Source organism: Hemitrygon akajei, chromosome 18 (genome assembly GCF_048418815.1).
Source record: "Hemitrygon akajei chromosome 18, sHemAka1.3, whole genome shotgun sequence".
Lineage (NCBI taxonomy): Eukaryota > Metazoa > Chordata > Chondrichthyes > Myliobatiformes > Dasyatidae > Hemitrygon > Hemitrygon akajei.
Genome location: NC_133141.1, coordinates 11,402,507 through 11,423,207, shown reverse-complemented (window position 1 = coordinate 11,423,207; position 20,701 = coordinate 11,402,507). Strand labels below are relative to the sequence as shown.

At 44.6% G+C, this 20,701-nt stretch overlaps 1 protein-coding gene across 4 annotated transcripts in view; it reads left to right on the top strand.

Moving 5' to 3' along the window:
* Positions 1-20,701, top strand: part of LOC140741080 (aquaporin-5-like) — a 31,050-nt gene that overhangs the window by 4,749 nt on the left and 5,600 nt on the right. For 3 of the 4 annotated variants that reach the window (XM_073070790.1, XM_073070791.1, XM_073070788.1), the window contains exons 2-3: positions 4,484-4,645; positions 10,160-10,240. In XM_073070790.1, the coding sequence (XP_072926891.1) occupies positions 4,484-4,645; positions 10,160-10,240 (243 nt within the window). The remainder of the gene's footprint in view (positions 1-4,483; positions 4,646-10,159; positions 10,241-20,701) is intronic. The other variant, XM_073070789.1, reaches the window with a different exon arrangement.

The window sequence follows — 20,701 nt, the reverse complement described above, 5'->3', positions numbered from 1 at the left end:
CTCTGGATTAAACTCAGTATCACATGCCAGTGAAAATAAAAATGGGATTGAGCAAGCTGATGTGCAAGGGACATGTTCAAAATGGGGGAGCTGCACTGTAAAGGACAGGGGCAGTTGTTCGGGTGTGGCACTTCACTGGTGTAACAGTGGAAGGCTGAAAGTAAATGGCAGTGGGCAGGGCCTCTGGATGTCACAGCAGCAGAATGTGATAGACAGAGCAGTGCATAGTGGTTGGTGTGATGTTATTACAGTTTGGGGAGCTGGAGTTCAGAGTTCAATCCCAGTGTCCTCTGTACATCCTCCTCATGGAATGTGTGGCTTTTCTGTGGGTCCTTTGCTTTCCTCCCACAGTAGAGTAGTGGTTAATGCGATGTTATTACAGTTAGGGGTGTTGGAGTTCGGCGTTCAATCCCGGTGTCCTCTGTAAGGAGTTTCTATACATCCTCCCCATGGGTTTTCACCAGGTACTCCAGTTTCCTCACGCAGTCCAAAGATATACCAAGTAGTTTAATTGGTCATTATAAATTGACCTGTGATTGGATTAGTGTTAAGTTGGGGTTGTCGATGGTTGCAGGGTGGTGCGGCTTGAAGGACCAGAAGGGCCCATTCCACGCTGTATCTCTAAAGAAATAAAAGAAGAAAGTATTAGAATGAGCCTGGCAAGTGGCTGTCAGAACATGTACAAAGTGTGGTGAGTAAGCTTGATGAGTGTAAATGCAGATAACCGTGTATGACTCCAGTGCAGCAGTGATAACATCAATGTAAAAGGGAGAGGACTGCGGAATTAATATTTCAAGATGTAAGGTGTTCGTAGCAGATAGGGAGGGATCCAAAGTGGCACAACTGACGATTCTTAGTTCTGATGAAGTGCCTGAAAATTAACTCTTTCTCTCTCAACAGATGGTCAGTATGTCTAGTCCCATTTTCATTAATAAATGATGGTAGAGATTGCAGAAGAGCAGTCTTCCCGACCTGGGGTCCATAGGCCCCTTGCTTAAGATCAGAGGACACAGCCACAGAATAGAAGGATGTCCATTTAGAATGGAGATGAGGAGGAATTTCTTTAGCCAGAGCGTGAGGGATCTGTGAAATTTGTTGCAAAGGCAGCTGTGGAAGCCAGGTCATTGGGTATATTTAAGGCAGAGGTTGATAGGTTCTTGATTAGTCAGGGCATGAAGGGATATGGGGAAAAGGCAGGAGATTGACGGTGAGAGGAAAATTGGATCAGCCGTGATGAAATGGTGGAGCAGACCTGATGGGCCAAATGGTCCAATTCTGCTCTTATATCTTATGGTCATAATGGTATTGGTCCATGGCATAAAAACGGTCCTGCATAAAAGGTTACCCTAATCTTCCAACTCTGCCTCGATACAGAAGGGTGTCACAGAACTAGAAAATAGATCATGTATAACCGGTGTTCAAAACAAGACATCAGATACCTGCCAGGCCTGTTGGTGATGGGGAACCTTTAAAAGATAACCAGAGGAAGTAGGAATAGATACAAGGAAAAGTTTGAATTGATAAATGAGAGCCTGCATGTTAAATGCCATTCATGCCTAATGCCAACCATGACTAAATAGCCTGAAATCTTTGAACAAAGTTAATGATGGGAATCAGTGGATAAATACTTAGAAAACATGTATTAATGAAATTCCATGCCAGGCTGGTGAGCAAGGTTTTGGCTGTACAGTGCGGATAGGAGAGGGTAGTAGTGGCAGACTTTGTACGGGAGGAAGGTGAACAGTGATGTTCCCCACGGGTCAGTACGGGACATCATTGCTTTTTAAAATTTATTTTGACTTTGGTGTGTATACATAGGATAGTATTTTCAGACTTGTCAGTGAGACAATATTTGGAAATATGGTTAAACCTTGGGGAGGTGAGGAATGGATAGAGAGGGGTATGTGGATATACCCAAAAAATGGACAGAGAAGTGTCAGATAGAATGGAATACAGAGTTGTAAGAAGTAATGCATTGGACAGAACGAGTATAAGACAATGTCAATTAAATGGAGTAGTCCTAAAGGTCTGGGTGATCCTGAATGTGGTGGGCATGTGTGGTCAGTAGAGCAGATTCAATAACAATGCGGAAAAGCAGGGAGCTAATGTTGAACCAATATGAAACGTTAATCAGGTATTGAACTGGACGATTCTGTGCAAGCTGGCTACCTAAAGTTAGGAAGATGATGAAACTACTTCTTAATTTGCTGAAAAGATTACTTCTTGCTGCCCTGTGAGTGAAGGTGTCAACAACAGTGGTACAAAGGCTCACTGGTAAAACTGGCCAATGGCCGTCCTTGATTAGTGTCATAGCTCACATAGAGAAAGATGGGTGTGATTGTTCTAGATCAATCATCCCAGCAGGAGTTTCTTCAGGCTGTGCCTGAGCCCGACCATCAGCTCCTTTATCAATGAACTTCTCAAAAATTTGTCAACACATGATCTTTTTTATCATGCACAGGTGTATGGTGCAGTGTCCACTGGTCTTCAAGCTCATCATCCCTCCTCACAAGTGTGACTTTCTTGAGCCACCTTTGCTGTCTTTGTTATTCCCCTTTTATCTTGTCCACAAATCCTATAACCAGATAGGTTGTGTTGCTATTCCTGTCTGTTTATGGTTGTTTTGATAATAAACCATGTCTGCACTCTTGTATCGAGTTGTACACATTTGTCTGCTAAATAACTTGAAGATCAGCAAATATGCAACACTTCCAATGTTATCTTTTTGGTGAGTCTGTGAATGAGCCACTGACAAAATGTGCATCAGTATATTTATTTTAAGCCTGCTAGTTTTTGCAGACATCAATTGCTCCCAATGATAAAAGCAATGACGTTAAAATCTTTTGATAACATAAAATGAATCTGATGCAGCCCAGTTGGGCAGCAGGTCTTAAGCTCTCCAGCTCCCCCTGTTGGCTTGTAATGTATTCACATATCGGGGAGCAGCATTGCTGGTGGAGGCCACTGAGCTGGTGGCGAGGTGCCTCCTTGAAATATTACAGTCCTTCTCGTGAAGGTGCTCCCGCAATACCACTGAGAGAGTCGCTGGATTTGACCCAGTGATGAAGGAGCAGTGATATAAGGGCAGAACCACTCATCCCCTCAAACTTACTCCATCATTCAATATTCACAGGTAGCTTTAACCGACATAAAGTAAACAGACATATAAGATTGACAAAGGTGGTCTTGAGGCTCAATTGGTTGTTGTAAATTGTCTTGTGATTAGGCTAGGGTTAAGTGGAGAGAGGGCCCACCTACGCAACACTCACTTCCTCTCCTCTGGCTCTTGCGGCATTTCATCAGTAAATGTCTGACTTCAGGGAGTGAGGTGAGGTCAGGCACCTCGGTAAGGTGGCCAATAGCTGGGCTGCAGAGTTGCCAATGGTGGGATGAAGGGAAGTGGGGAAAGGGGGATGGTGGGGGAGGTGGGTGTGTGAGAGTTCAGGACTGGAGATCTGGTGGATGCTGGAGTGAAGGTTGTCCCACATGTGGGTACAGCACACCCAGGGGAGGGTGTTGACACATGGAATGGAGATTGCAACTTTAGGCCATTGGAGATTAAAAGGCAGCATTTCCTGTTCTACCATTATTAGGATTGATCTTTCAGTGTATAATTTTTAAAAGAGCAATTAGTTTGTGATTAACATATTTCTAATAGCTGTACAGCCCAAAGTGATGTTTGCTGGCAAGTTTAGACAGCGAGGGTCTCTAACAGCTAACAAACACCATGTGGATGTGTTCTGTGAATAAATCCCAGTGCTCCTCTGTGGGGCAACTGCAGGAGTGTAGGGGCTCTGAAGTGGGGGATGTATATCACAGGTGCACTGAGAGATGTGAGACTGTTCAGCCAAAGTCCCATGCAGCATGACATTTACACTCCATCCACCAAAAGCTGAGCTTCCTGGTGGCCAAACATTTTATTTCCCATTCCCATTCCTGTTCCAACACATTGGTCCATGGCCCCCTCTTGTGCCACCTTATATTCTGTCTGGGTAGCCTCCAACTTGATGGCATGAATATCGATTTCTGTAACTTTTGATTTAAAAAAAAGATTCCCTCTCCTCCCTTCTTTTTCTGTTCTCCTCTCTGGTCTCTTACCTCTTCTCACCTGCCTGTCACCTCTCCCTGGGTCCCCTCTTCCTTCTCTTTCTCCCATGGTCCACTTCCCTCTCCTACCAGATTCCTTCCTCTCCAGCCCTTTACCTTTCCCACCCACCTGGCTTCACCTATCACCTTGTAGCTTGTCCTCCTTCCCCTCTCCTCACCTTTTTATCCTGGTGTCTGCCCCCTTCCTTTCCAGACCTGATGCAGGCTCTTGGCCTGAAACGTCAACTATTTATTCATTTCCATAGATGCTGCCTGATGTGCTGAGTTCCTCCAGCATTTTATGTATGTTATGAATGAAAGCTAGTTTAAAGAGTTTTGAACTACATTCTTTGTCAAACTTTTGGAGTGGCTTAATTCTGACCACTTTACTCCACAGCCTTCTGCAGGGGTTACACCGGTCCAGGCCTTGGTGATTGAAGTTATTGTCACCTTTCAACTTGTATTGTGTGTTTTTGTCCTCTCGCAAAAGGAAAGCAACCATGAGGGATCTGCACACTTGACCCTCGGCATCTCTGTGACCCTTGGACATTTGGTGGCGGTGAGCATGATTTTGTGATGCCATTGTTCAATGTCTAGCAGTGCCTTGCCCTCCATTGCACAATGCCAGCCCAATATTACCTGAAAAAGACAGGACCTAGGCACCCTGCCCCTTGGTGGAGGGGAGAGTTGGGCACTTTGTCCCGTTAGTAGGAGAGGGAATGAGTGCTGTAAATCCCTGTTAAAATGTTTGGGTTTACATTTCTGGCTAGAAGACATTACAGCTTAGCTCCATCTTGGGTGAACTCTGATTTCAATCTGCTCACTTGGCTGTCTGGAAGGTCTCAGCTCTGGGATTTAATGCATTTAGGTCAGAAACTGGAAGTGGGAGTGGGGCAGAATGATAGTTAAGGAGTAACATTGTACAGTGCCAGCGATCCAGGGTTAATCCCCACCGCTGTCTCTAAGGACATTTCCCCCTTGACAGCGTGGGTTTCCTCTGGGTGATCCAGTTTTCTCCCACATTCCAAGCACATACAGGTTAGTAGATTAATTGGTTACATGGGTGTAATTGGGCTCATTGGGCAAGAAGGGTCTGCGACTGGGCTGTTTCTCTAAGAAAGAAAATCCTCCTCTGACTATCTCTGGGACTAAAACGAATAACCAAATCCGAGCTATTGAAATCATGCAGATACCTATAGGGCTAATATTTTAAAAAAAGATTATTTTCTTTCCTTTGAACACATTTGCTGATTGATTATAAAATGTGTTGTTTCTAGGGAAGGAAATTTGAAGTTTTCGCAGCACACCACCAAGTTGTGGTGGCGTTCTGAGAATGAGCATGCTGGTCTCCTCACAGCAGAGTGGGGGAAGAGAATGCCCAGCAGGTCAGGTAGCATCCGTGGGGAGAGAAACTGTTAGCATTTCAGATCAAAGACCTTATGTCAGAACTGGGTAGTGAGAAAATGTGTTTTAGTGGTAGAAAGGGGAGAGAAGAGAAAGGTTGGCTGTTAGTGTGGTCCATTCTAGAGGATCACACATTTAAATCAAACCACTGTTTTGTTTCTTGGCAGGCTGCAATCAGTGCGAGAGGTCATTCCTTAGCAACGCAGTGCATGGTTTCAAAACAGCTCCAATGCTTTCGGCTCTTTAGGGCGGGCTGCAATCAGCACAAGAGGTCGTTCATTAGTGACGCAGCATGAGGTTTAAAAAGAGCTCAGGTGCTTGTGGGCTTTTCTCTCAGTCCACAATTAGCGTGGGTCAATAAAAATAAAGGAGGTGTAAGCAAAGCAGCCATCATGTGAGTGGGGCAGTTTTACAGTGGACAGGCTTTGGCTCAACAGGCTCAGGCAAGCACAGGCAGAGGTTCTACGAAAGTATGAGTCTAGTAATATTTCTTCTGTTAGCACGTAGCTGGTGCACTGCAGATGGGTTCGGAGGAAGTGGTATGTTTTTCGTGTGAGATGTGGGAAATGTGGGAGGAAGCGTTAAGAATTCAACCGCCAGGACTTAAGAACTTTTTAAAGCTATTATTAATGCTTTTTGAGATGGTGATTTAGATGCATATCATTTTTTTTTTACTGAGTTAAGTATTGTATGTAATTAGTTTTGCTACAACAAGTGTATGGAACATTGGAAAAAAGTTGAATTTCCCCATGGGGATGAATAAAGTATCTATCTATCTATCTATCTATCTATCTATCTATCTATTTAGGAGACATCCAGTCTCCCTGATAATTACATCTGCACAAAGTGTACTGAGTTGCTGCGCCATAGAGACCGTGTTAGGAACTGGAGCTGCAGCTTAGTGTCCTTCGGTTCATACCGGAGAATGAGGAGGTGATAGACAGGAGCTACAGGGAGGTACAGTAGTCAGCACTAAGTTGCAGGAGGCTGGTACCTGGGTGACTGTCAGGAGAGGGAAGGGGAATAGGCAGCCAGTGCTTAGTACCCCTATGGCCATTCCCCTCAATAATAAGTGTACTGTTATTGGATACTGTCGGGAATGAAACAGCCTAGCGGGGGGAAGCCGCAGTGACGGGGTGTCTAGCTCTGTGGCTCAGAAGGGAAGAGGGGAGAGGAGGAGTGTAGGAGTGATAAGGGATTCCATAGCTGGAGGAGATTCTGTGGACATGCAAGAGAGACCCAGATGGTATTTTGCCTCCCAGGGGCCAGGGCAGAGGGATGTCTAAAGGGGGAGGGTCCACGACATTCTAAAGGGGGAGGGCGAACAGCGGGAAGTCGTGGCATATATTGGTACCAACGACATAGGTAGGAAATGGGAGGAGACCCTGAAGAGAGAATTTAGGGAATTAGGTAGAAAGCTGTAAAACAGGACCTCCAGGGTAGTAATCTCTGGATTGTGCCACGTCCCAGTGAGGGCAAGAATAGGATGATATGATAAGGTGTTATACTTGAATGCACACAGTTCACAGAATAAGGTAGATGAACTTGTAGCACAGTTAAGTTGGCAGATATAATGTTGTGGGCATCTCTGAGTTGTGGCTGAAAGAAGGTTATAGTTGGGAGCTTAACATCCAAGGATACACATTGTATTGAAAGGACAGGCAGGTAGGCAGAGGGGGTGGGATGGCTCTGTTTGTAAAAAATGAAATCAAATCCTTAGGAAAAAGGTGACGTAGATGTAGAATCCTTGTGGCTAGAGTTAAACTGCAAGGGTAAAATGACCCTGATGGGAGTTAGTAACAGTCTATTCTGACCTCTGAACAGTAGCCAGGATGTGGGCTACAAATTACAACAGGAGATAGAAAAGATGTGTCAAAAGGACAATTTTGCGATAATCATGAAGGATTTTAATATGCGGGTAGATTGGGGAAAATCAGGTTGGTGCTTGATCCCTAGAGAGGGAACTTGTAGAATGTCTGCAAGATGGCTTTCTAGAGCAGCTTGTGGTTGAACCCACTAGAGGAATGGCGGTTCTGGATTGAATGTCATGTAATGACCTGGATTTGATAAGGGAGCCTAAGGTAAAGGAACCCTTAGGAGACAGTGATCATAAATTGAGAGAATTCACCCTGCAGTTTGAGAAGGAGAATCTAAAGTTAGATGTATCAGTATCACAGTAGAGTAAAAGGGAATTACAGAGGCATGAGAGAGGAGCTGGCCAAAATTGATTGGAAAGGGACACTAACAGCATTGGCTGGAAACTTGGAAGGTGCAGGAAAGATTCATCCCAAAGATGAAGTATTCTAAAGGCAGAATTATGCAACTGTGCCTGATAAGGGAAGTCAAAGTCAGAATAAAAGCAATGGAGAGGGCATATAATAGAGCAAAATTTAGTGGGAAGGTTGAAGATTGGGAAGCTTTTAAGACCCAACAGAAAGCAACAAAAAAAACCATAAAGGGAGAAAAGATGAAATACAAAGGAAAGCCTGCCAATAATATCAAAGTGGATTCCAAAAGATTTTTCAGATATATAAGGAGTATAAGAGAGACGAGTGTGGATATTGGACCACTGGAAAGGTAGTAATGGTGTGTGTGGGGGAGGGGGAACAAAGAAATGGTGGATGAATTTAATATTTTGTGTCACTCTCCATTGTGGAAGACGCCATGCCAGCATGCCAGAAATTTGAGAGTGTCAGGGGGCAGAGTGAGTGTAGTTGCGTTACCAGGGAGAAGGTGCTTGGGAAGTTGAAAGGTCTGAAGGTAGACAAGTCATCTGGACTATTTGGACTACACCCCAGGGTTCTGAAAGAGGTGGCTGAAGAGATTGTGGAGGCATTAGTAATGATCTTTCAGGAATCACTAGATTCTGGAATGGTTCCCGAGGACTGGAAAATTGCATTATGTCTTTTTCACTCTTTAGAAAGGGAAGGGGGCAAAGGACAGGAAATTATACACTATTTAGCTTGACCCCAGTGGTTGGGAAGATGTTGGAGTTGATTGTCAAGGACGAGGTCTCAGGTTACTTGGAGGGACGTGATAAAATAGTATGGTTTTCTCAAGGAGAAATTTTGCCTGACAAATCTGTTGAAATTCTTTGAAGAAATAACAAGTAGGATAGACAAAGGAGTGTCAGTTGATGTTGTTTATTTGGATTTTCAAAGGCCTTGACTAGGTGCTACACATGAGGCTGCTTAACTAGGAAAGGTACTAGCATGGATAGCAGACTGGCATTTTGAGAGGACCAGAATATAAAAGCAAGGATGTAATGCTGAAGCTTTATAAGGCATTGTTCAGACCAGACATGGAGTATTGTGATCAGTTTTGTGCTCCTTTATTAAAGAAAGGATATACTGACATTGGAGAGGGTCCAGAGGAGGTTTATGAGAACTATCTTAGGAATGAAAGGGGTAACATAGCGTTTGATGCCTCTGGGCCTGTACTCACTGGAGTTCAGAAGAATGAGGGGGAATCCCATTGCAACCAATCAAATCTTGAAAGGTCTGGATAGAGTGGATGCAGGGAGGATGTTTCCTATAGTGGGGGAGTCTAAGACCATAGGGCACAGCCTCAGAATTGAGGGACGTCCATTTAGAACAGAAATGAGGAAAAATTTCTTTAACCAGAGTGTGGGGAATCTGTGGAATTCATTATCACTCTCCTGTCCCAGAATTGTGCTGACCTGAAGGGTGGATGTCTTGGGACAAGGTCCCTTCTCTGCTCCATGGCTCTTTGTTCCACCCATAACTGCAACCACCCCAGCTGGGCACTGTGACAATCACAACCATGCTACTGTCAAGGACTTAGAAGGTGTGGACAATTTTGGTTTGCTGTCTGCACTGTGTTGGGTCTCCCCCAAAGATGACTTTCTGGATGCACTATGAGTAGTGTTTGGTCCAGGAAGGGTTCTCAGAAAGCCCTGAAGCTTCACCTGATCCTGAACACTCAGCTTCACATATCAGATTAAAACAGCTACAATGGTATCTTACAAAGATCTTCAGTCAGTGACCTCCACATTACACTCTAGGCATCTGTTAACTGTGAATCGCTTCAGGAAAGTTATCTAGCTTAAATGGATGCAGAGTTTTCCTCCCAAAAACAGCCATTATTCCCACAAGAACCTGCTTAGAACAAAGGACATTATATTTTAATAAATCAAATTGTCATGATAGTGAACTTTAGTGTTTATAAAATAAGCTGTTCTGCATTATGAAATCATCTTTGAGGCTGCATCCCATAACAATACACAGACCTTCAATCTGCATATTACACAGATGATCAGCAAATGGCCACCTGAAGTACGATGATGGATAGTTCAGATCCATCCATACAGCGATAGAGTGTCTCAGTGAGGGCAGCGAGGTATTTAATCTTTTAATATTCTGCAGCTGTGAATAGTCATTTCACTGTGAAGGTGAAATTTAGTAGCTTCACAGTATTAATGAATCGCAGCCAAATGGCCGATAATGCAATGCACTTGACATCTCAGTCCATTCAATCACAGGTCATGCTTCCTGCTCCACTAACTACCCTCAGATCCTAGTTTTCCTTCAAAGCTTTTGTGAAAGCAACACTCCCTACCCTCCATGACTGATCTCCCACTCTGTGCGTACACCCATTTTTTAAGTGAGAAAGGCCTCGCAGACTAACTCCTGTTGCTGACTACCTACAGATCCGATTCACTGGGTGCAGCATGAATCCTGCGCGCTCCCTGGGACCTGCTGTTATAACGTCAAACTTCTCTCAGCACTGGGTGAGTAACATGCCTTCACTTCCACACTGGGCCTCGTGTTCTTCCTCGATTCTTCAGAGTTAGTCACAAGACACCACGTGACACATTCCACCAATCAGTGATTGAGCTTATGGTAGGGACATCCCGGTCTTGGCTGGCCTACACCCCCCCTCCCCCTCCCGACTCTCCATCTCTTGTTCAGTCATGAACAGCGGTGGGGAGAACACTAGAGATTAAATCAGTCCGAGTCCTGAGTCTCTGAGGGTGAAAGTATTGATTATTGTGGGATTGATGACTTGAGTTTGGGTTTCACATTTTGTGTTAAAAAATCAAGGATCTTAATTGAAAAAATAATAATTATGATAAACCAAGCAGGTGATCTGGAGACATAAGACAGCAGATTCTGTAGACTGGAGCAAAAACAAACTGCTGGAGGAACTCTGTTGATCATCGCTTTAGTCTCCACAGATGCTGCTTGACCTGCTGGGTGTGTCAGGCAGTGACAGTGGGTGATGTGTCATGGCTCCAGCAGATGGGAGCTAATGGCGAATATTGTGTTCCTCATTAACCACGTATGAAGGAAGTGGCTGCGCTTGGTTCAGAGTTGATGAGCTGGAGTCTGAGCATCAAGGCTGGAGGAAGTTATCTGGATTCTTTGTTCCATGTGGCACACACTCCTTTGGATAAGTACTGTGAAACTGTCAGTGGGCCAATAGTGTGAGGCGTGACTACAATGGATCCAGAAGGAAGCATTGCAGAGCCTCAGTCCTTGCACTCATCCAACAAGAGAGAGGTTCTTGTAGCCTGTGTTGTTGAGAGCAGAGACTGCAAGGATAATCAATCAGCACCGTTGCACAGGAGCTTTTCAGCCTGGGGTAGGAAATAGAATGTACTAGGAGGTTAAAAGAAATCATGTCTATAAGACATAGGAGCAGAATTAGGCCATTTGGCCCATCAAGTCTGCTCTGCCATTCTATCACGGCTGATTTATTAACCCTCTCAACCCCATTCTCTTGCCTTTTCCCCGTAACTATTGACACCCTTACTAATCAAGAACCTATCAACCTCTGCTTTAAATATACCTAATGAATTGGCCTCCACAGCCATTTATGGCAATGAATTCCACAGGTTTCCCACCCTCTGGCTGAAGAAATCTCTGCTCTAAAGACATAGTTTTGTACTCTGAGGCTGTTCCTTCTGGACCTAGACTCCCCTACTATTGGAATATTCTCTCCACATCCACTCTATCTAGGCATTTAAATAGTCTCAATGAGATCCCCCCTCATTCTTCTAAACTCCTGTGAGTATGAGCCCAAAACGTTCAAACACTTCTCATATCTTAACCCTTTTATTCCAGAATAATTCTTGTGAAACTCCTCTAGACCCTCTCCAATGCCAGAATGTTCTTTTTTACATAAGGGGCCCAAAACTGCTCAGGATACTGACCAATACCTTATAAGGCCTCAGCATTACAGCCTTGTTTTTATGTTCTAGTCCTCTCAAAATAAATGCTAACATTGAATTTGCCTTCCTTACCACCGACTCAATCTACAAGTTAACCATTAGGGAATCCTGCACTAGGACTCCTAAGTCCCTTTGCACCCCTGATTTCTGAATTTTCTCCCTGATTAGAAAATAGTCTACACCTTTATTCCTTCTACCAAAGTGCATAATTATACTCTTCCCTGCACTATATTCCATCTGCCACTTCTTTGCCCATTCTCAGAATCTGTCTGAATCCTTCTGCTTCCTTAGCAATGTCTGCCCCTCCACCTATCTGCGTATTGTCCACCCTCATTCTTCTAAACTCCAGTGAGTACAGGCCCAGAATCATCAAGCACTCTTCATACGGCAATCAGAAGTCTGATGATTATCAGACACACATGTGTCATAGCCTGGCTGTTTAAAAGTGTTTGGTTGAAAGATAAGTAGTTTGAGTAAATAAAATGGTAAATAATTCAGTAGTAAGTTTCTGTGAGTTAATCTAATAAAGACTTGGTAAGACACTTCAGGCTTGTGGACTGCTCATTTTCACAATGTAGGAACAGCAGGTTGCCTCCAGTGTGCTGGAGAACCGCAGGCACAGGATGTACCTTCAGCTGCAGGAGTCCCAGTTTCCAAGTCTTATGGTCTAAGGTGGGAGAAGAAGAGGACCATTGGGAGTAGGGGCAATTGAATGCTTAAATGGGTGTAACACTGCATAGGTGAGGCACAGGTTCGATCAGTTACTGCAGAAGTCTTTAAAGGAGAAATAGCAGAAATGTGAGGGGAAACACTAAGCAGGTCAGGCAGCATTCTGTGGGAAGAGAAAAGGTTAATGTTTCAGGTTGAAGACTGAGTTCTGACAGAAAGACTTCTGACCTGAAGCATTAACTATTCCTCTCCACAGTTACTGCCTGACCTGCTGAGAATTCCGACATGTTTTATATCAGTTTATTTTGATTTTTGTGATGTGTTTGTGTATGTGTTTGTGTATAAGTGTGGCAGCTATTACTGCAAGCCAATTTGGAATGGCAATTGCTTACATCCACTGAGATCTCTGAAATGGAGACAATCTGATTCTTATCAATCTTAGGCTGTTGTCTCAGAAGGTTGCTGAGGTGACAGTGTAACCTCAGAGGGTGGATAGAGTTTAGGAGGGACCTGATGGCCTTCTTCACTCGGGGGTGGTGAGAGCGTGGAACGAGTTATCACCATAAATGGAAGATGCGGGTTGATTTCAACATTTAAGAGAAGCTTGGATAGGCACATGGATGGGATGGGTATGGAGGGCTATGGTTCAGGCACAGATTGATGGTACCAGGCATAAGTTTGGCAATGATTAGACGGGCTGATGGGCCCACTTCTGTGGTATGGTGTTCTATGACTATGACCACAGTACAGTGGATGCTGCACTTTGCTTCTTGTGCCATTCTGTGTATAAATGATATAAATTTAAATGTAGATGACAATGTTGGGAGAGAAGCAGATAATATTGAAATAGGAAGTTCTAATTTACAGTGAAATATTAATGGATTGGTTAGTTTGACAAAAAGTGGTGAATAGATCTCAATACCAATAACTGTGAAGTAACACATTTGGGAATTGTCATTAGAAGAATATTAAGAAATGTAAAGCAGAGGGATTGTTGGTACAAGACTGTTGATCCTTGAAGGAAGCCTTGGTGGACTAAGGTGGCCAATGGGAGGCCCTAAATACAACAGTAAGGATAAAACAAACAAATCTGGAATTAGTGTAGTTAGCCCTGTTCAGAATCTGGGCATTATTGCCCATCCTTCATTGCCCTTGAGAAACTGGTAGTGAGGAGGTCCCTTTCTGGTGGAGTTACACCTACAGCGCTAGTGGGAAGGCAGCTTGGGCGTTTAGACCCAGTGACGAAGAAGAACCAACGATATATTTCCAAGGCAGTGAGCTGTGTGACTTGGAGGTGAACTTGGTGTTCATTATCACCTACAGCCCTCGTTCTTCCTGGTGACAGAGGTCACAGGTTTGTGGGACAAGGTCAGGTAGGCAGGGTGAGTGCTTTATGGAAATGATTCATACTGTAGCCAACACACACTGGTGGTGAAGATGTGTTCAGGTTGATCCGTAGTCTACTAGCCCAGTGGGTTGCTTTATCCTGGGTCGAGTCGGAAGTTTCTTCAGGGTTAGTAGCATTGTCCTCACTGAGAGAAGTGAAGAATATTGCATCAGGTGCCTAACTAGTGGCCCATAGATGATGCAAGTGCCGAGCAGAGTCAAAGGTGAGTCACTTGCCACAAGATACCAGGTCCCTAACCCATTCTGGTGGACATGGTATTTATGTGACTGGTCCAATTGTGTTTTCAGTCAATGATGGTCCGCAGGAATGTAACACTCATGAACTTGGTGATCGTAATGCCTTAAGCATTAAGGGTAGAAGTTGAGACAGAACTTTTGTGGCGTGGATGTTACTGGCCACATATTGTTCCATGTCTGAATGTTGTCGAATGACTTACCATATGCTAATAAGTTTGCAAAGGAATAGTGAATGAAATTGAACTTTGTGCAAACATCAGTGAACATCCCACTGCTAACTGTATGATGGCAGGAAGGGCACTGGTGAGTCTGAAGATAGCTGGGCCTGGGACGTTGCCCTGAGGAACACCTGCAGTCACATTCTACGGCTGTGATGATTGACCTCCAACTACTGCAACCAGCTTGCTTTGTGCAAGGTATGACCCCAACCATCAGGATGATTTTTCCCCTTGATGTCCATTGATTTCAGTTTCACCAGGGCTCCTTGAGACCACGCTTGCTCATACACTACCTTGGAGACCAGCACAAGGCTTAAATCAGTAAGTTTGCAGATGACATCAATTTAGGTGGTGTTGTCGACAGTGAAGATTACTGGGGTATCTTAATCAGTTAGGGAAGTTGGTTGAAGGGCAAATAGACTTTAATACAGATACATGAAGTGATGTATTTTGTAAAGTCAGAACAGCGTACAACTTTTTCCATAAATGGTAGGGCACTGGGGAGTACAGAATGACTAAAGAGTACAAGTATGTAGTTCATTGACAGCAGTGTCATGTATAGATAGGGTGGTGAAAAAGACTTTTAGCACATTGGCCTTTATCAGTCATACCACTGAATATATAGGAGTTGGGACATTATGTTGTAGTTGTATTAGTTGTTGTTGAGGCCACTTTGGAATACTGTATACAGTTTTGCTTTGTTATAGTAAAGATATGGTTAAACTGAAAAGAATGCAGAAAAGATTTATCAGGATTAGAGGGCCTGATTATAGGGAAAGGATAACCAGGCTAGGCCTTTATTCTTTGGGCCATGAGGGGACGGATTAATATAAGTGTTTAAAATGATGAGAGCTATAGATAAGATGAATGGTAACAATGTTTTCCCCAGGGAAGCGGAGTCCAAAACGGGTGGGGGGGGGGTATAGAATTAGGGTGAGAGGGGCAAGATTTAAAAGAAACATTTGCACACAGAAGTTGGTGAATATATGGAACGAGCTGCCAGAGGAAGTGGTTGAGGCAGGTACAATCGTGTAATTTAAGAAACACTTGGACAGGTGCACGCAGGAGCAGGGCTTAGAGGGATATGGGATAAACATGGGAAATTGGGATTAGCCATGTGGATGTGGTCAGCATGGAATTGTTGGGCTGAAGGACCTGTATTCATGCTACATTGCTCAATGACCTTATGACAGTCACTCTTGCCTCACCTCTAGACCTGAGCTCTTTGGTCTATATTTGGACTAAGGCTGCAATGAGAATTGTATATGTGTGGGATTGAGGAACTCCAAATTGGAGGTTTGGTAAGTGCTGCTTGATACTGCTTTTAGCTGACACCTTCCATCTGCTTATTGAGAGAAACTTGTTGGTAAGCAATTTGTTGGATTGGATTTGTCCTGCTTCCTGTGAACATCCCTGAGCAGTTTTCTATGTTGCCGGATGGGTGTCAGTGCTGTAAGTGCAATGGACCAGCTTGTCTTGTCCAGAGGAACAGCTAGTTCGGAAGCGCAGGTCTTCAGTACAGCAGCTGGGGTGACGTTTGCACCTTTGCATCATTTTTTCTTTAGTGGTTTGATCGAGGCACGACTGTGCAGACGTGTGGATGTCAGTGAGTTAGACCGGTGGAAAGAGTTTAAAAGGAGAGCATTTTTTCTTCAGCGGTTTGATGGAGGCACGACTGTGCAGGCACGTGGGCGTCAGTGAGTTAGAGCGGTGGGAAGAGTTTTAAAAGGAGACAGCTTTACAGAGTGGGTGACAGAGTAGAGGGCTTGGGCTCAACAGGGCTTTGGCGATAATGGGTCATAATGAGGCGAGGTAGGTTACTTATGAAGTATAGAAACAGCAAGTATATCTGTGAGGCCAGTGTTCTGTGCTCAGATGTAGGAAGTCCGGGAGACTCCCAGCCTCCCGGATGGCCATATCTGCACCAGGTGTGTTGAGCTGCAGCTCTTTAGGGACCGGGTTAGGGAACTGGAGATGCAGCTCGATGCCCTTCCTTTGGTCAGAGAGAGTGAGGAGGTGATAGAGAGGAGCTAGAGGCAGGTAGTCACCCTGGGGCCTCGGGAGACAGATAAGTGGGTAACAGTCAGGAGAGGGAAGGACCCTCTCCAATACCAGCACATCTTTTCTTAGAGAAGGGGAGCAAAACTGCTCACAATACTGCAAGTGTTGTCTGACTAATGCCTTATAAAGCCTCAGCATTACATCCTTGCTTTTATATTCTAGTCCTCTCAAAACGAATGCTAACATTCCTTTTGCCTTCCTTACCATCGACTCAATCTGCAAGTTAACCTTTAGAGAATCCTTCACGAGGACACCCAAGTCCCTTTGCACCTTTGATTTTTGAAATTTCTCCCCATTTAGAAACTAGTCCATGCCTTTATTCCTTCTACCAAAGTGCATGATCATACACTTCCCTACACTATATTCCATCTGCCACTTCTTTGCCCATTTCCTAATGTCCAAGTCATTCTGCAAACTCCCTGCTTCCTCAAACCTACCTGCCCCCTCCACCTATCTTCATATAATCTGCACACATGGCCTCAAAGCCATCAATTCCATCATCCAAATCATTGGCATACAGCGTGATAAGAATTGGTCCTAACATAGTCCCCTGTGGAACAGCACTAGTTACTGGCAGCCAATCAGAAAAACTCCCTTTATTTCCATTCCATTCTTTTCCTCCTGCCAATCAGCCAGTCCACTATCCATGCTAGTATCTTTCCTGTAATGCCATGGGCTCTTATTTTGTTTAGCAGCCTCACGTGTGGCACCTTGTCAAAGGCCTTCTGAAAGTCCAAATAAACAACATCCTCTGGCTCTCCTTTGTCTCCTTGCCTAGAGCTATCAAATGCTCTTCAGTTGACAAACCGTTTAATCCTGGAAACATTTTTGTGAACCTCCTTTTGTACCCTCTCCAGTTTCAGCACATAACTTTCTCAGATAAGGGGCCCAGAATTGCTCACAATACTTCAAGTGAGGCCTTACCAGTGCTTCATAAAGTCTCAACATTACATCCTTGCTTTCTGTTCTAGTCCTCTTGAAATGAATGCTAACATCACATTTGCCTTCCTCACCACAGGCTCAACCTGCAAATTAACCTTTAGGGAATCCTGCACAAGGACTCCCAAATCTCATTGCACCTCAGTTTTTTGTATTTTCTCTCTGCTTAGAAAATAGTCAACTCTTTCATTTCTTCTACCAAAGTGCATGACCATACACTTCCCGACACTGCATTCCATCAGCCAGTTCTTTGCCCATTCTCCTGATCTGTCCAAGTCCTTCTGTAGTTCCCCCTACTTCCTCAAAAGTACCTGCCCCTCCATCTATTTTAGTGTCATCCACAAACCTGGCCACAAAGCCACTAATTCTTTCATCCAAATCATTGACATATAGTGTAAAAAGAACCAGTCGCAACACAGACCCCTGTGGAACTGGGGCAGCCAACCAGAAAAAGGCTCCCTTTATTCCCACACTTTGCCTCCTGCCAGTCAGCCAGTCTTCTATCCATGCTAGTATCTTTCCTGTAATACCACAGGCTCTTGTTAAGCAGCCTCATGTGTGGCACTTAGTCAAAGCCTTTGAAAATCCAAATGAACAACATCCACTAATTCTCCTTTACCTATCCTGCCTGTTATTTCCACAAAGTATTTCAACAGATTTGTCAGACAAGATTTCCTCTTTAGAAAACCATGTGGACTTTGGCCTATTTTATCTTGTGCCTCCAAAGACCCCAAAACGTCATTCCAACCACTGAGGTCAGGCTAACTGGCCTATGTTTTCATTTCTTCTGCTTCCCCTCACTTCTTGAAGAGTGGAGTGACATTTGCAGTTTTCTGGTCTACTGGAACCATTCCTGAATCGAGTGATTCTTGAAAGATCATTATTAATGCCTCCACAATCTCTTCAGCCGCCTCTTTCAGAACCCTGGGTGTAGTCTATTAGTTCACGATGAGTGATGTTGGGGAGGAGTGAAGTATCACTGGAGAGTATGTATTCAAGAAAACATACGGGTTAAAGGCTGGTACATGCCTGAGTGACAGTTTGCATTCTCAGATCCTAAATGTAGTGGCTGCAGAGACAGTGGATGTAATAGTAGTTAACATCCAAAAATCCTTAGACTCTGGTGCTGAAGGGCTGCAAAACTCCCTGTTCAAAAAGGGGGGTTGGGGTGGGGAAAACATAAAACAGATAAAACACATAAAACCACCTAGGTTTGCACAAAACTATCATTGCAAATTTATTAGGATCATTTTTTACAAGGTGCTAGCAGACCAGTTGTAATGTGAACCCATGGCTTCACAAAGAGAGCTGTGGCACGGAAAGCAGGCCTTTCAGCCCATTGAGTCCATGCCAACCACTGAACTGTCCTTTACACTAATCCCACTTATCCTCCCACATCCCATCGACTACACCCACCTAAGTTTTACTCCTTACCTACACACTAGGGACAATTTACAGTGACCAGTTAACCCACCAGCTCACATGACTCTGGGACATGGGAAGAACCCTGCAGAAGTGCACACCGTCACAGTGAGAACATGCAAACTCTACACAGTCTGCCCCCGAGTTCAGGATTGAACCGGGGTCAGCGGAGCGGTGAGGCTGCAGTGCTGGTTGGGGTGGATAGAGGGGACAACAGTAGATGTTATTTGGATTTTCAAAGGCATTGGACAAGGTGTCAAACAAACGATTCCTTCACAAGGCAGACAGCTCATCAGAGGTAGGTAACCAACAGCAATTGGAGAACAGGGGTTATTTCCAAGTTGGCAACCTGAGATCAGAGATGACAGTTGTATATTGGTGAACTATTATAGATACAAAGAAAGAGGCAGTAGCTATGGAGGATACAAGCCGGCGAAATATTAATAGGTTAAAAAGCAACGCACACAAAATGCTGGACGGACTCAGCAGGCCAGGCAGCATCTATGGAAAAGAGTATTGTCAATGTTTTGGGCTGAGACTCCTCAGCCAGACTAGAGGAAAAAAAGACGGAGTCAGAGTAAGAAAGTGGAGTGAGGGGAGGAAGAAGTACAAGGTGGCAGGAGAAACCAGGAGAGGGGGACGGGGTAAAGAGCTGGGAAGTTGACTGATGAAAGAGTTAAAGGGCTGGAGAAGGGAAAATCTGATAGGAGAGGACAGAAGACCATCAAAAAAGGGAAGAGTGAGGTGATGGGTAGGCAAAGAGATGTTGTGAGAGAGAAAAACAGGAATGGGGAATGGTGAAGGAGAGAAGGGATGGCAATTACCGCAAGTTTGAAAAGTCGATGATTATGCCATCAGGTTGGAGGCTACCCAGATGTTGCTTCTCCAACCATGGCAGTAGAGGAGGCCGTGGACTGAACTGTCGGAATGGGAGTGGGAAGTAGAGTTCAAAGGAGTGGCCAATGGGAGATCCCACTTTTTGTGGCAGATGGAGCAAAGGTGCTCAGCGAAGCGGTCTTCCAATCTATGTTGGGTGTCACTGATATACAGGAGGCCACATCGGGAGCACTGAACACACTGGGTGACCCCAGCAGACTCGCAGGTGAAATGTCGCCTCATCTGGAAGGACTGTTTGGGTCCCTGAATGGTAGTGAGGGAGGTGGTGTAGGGGCAGGCGTGGCACTTGTTCCGCTTGCAAGGATAATTGTCAGGAGGGAGTTCAGTAGGGAGGGACAAATGGACAAAGAGGTTGTGTAGGGAGCAATTCCCTATGGAAAGCAGAATGTGGGGGTGGGGGGAGGAGGGAAAATGTGCTTGGTGGTGGGATCCCGTTGGAGATGGTGGAATTTATGGAGAATTAGGTGCAGGATGTGGAGGCTAATGGGGTGGTAAGGTGAGGACAAGAGGAATCCTATCCCTGGTTGGGTGGCAAGAGGATGGGGTGAGGGCAGACGTGCGTGAAATGGAAGAGATGCAATTGAGAGCAGTGTTGATGGTGGAGAAAGGGAAGGCCCTTTCTTTGAAAGAGGACATCTCCTTCGTTCTGGAATGAAAAGTCTCATCCTGAGAACAGTTGCGGTGAACACTGAGGAACTGAGAGAAGGGGATAGCATTTTTACAAGTGACAGGGTGGGAAGAGACATAGTCCAGATTGCTGTAAGAGTCAGTGGGTTTATAAAAGATATAAGTAGATAGACTGTCTCCAAAGATGGAGACAGAAAGATCAAGAAAGGGGAGAGAGGTGTCGGAAATGGACCAAATAAATTTAAGGGCGAAGTGGGAGTTGGAGGCAAAGTTCATGAAATTAACAGGCAGGGTGCAGGAAGCAGCTTGTTGATGTGGTAGGAAGGGTTGGGGAGCAAACCAATGTAGGCTTGGAACATGTGAAAATGTGAAGTTGTTCACTCTGAAGAGAAGAATAACAGACCAGATTATTTACATGGAGGACAGCAGAAAGCCGCAGCACAGAGCAATGTGGGCTCCTTGCACGTACAGCACAGAAAGCTCACTCACAGGTGCACCAGGCAATAAGGTCAGAGACACGAACTCAAACAACACAGAAACT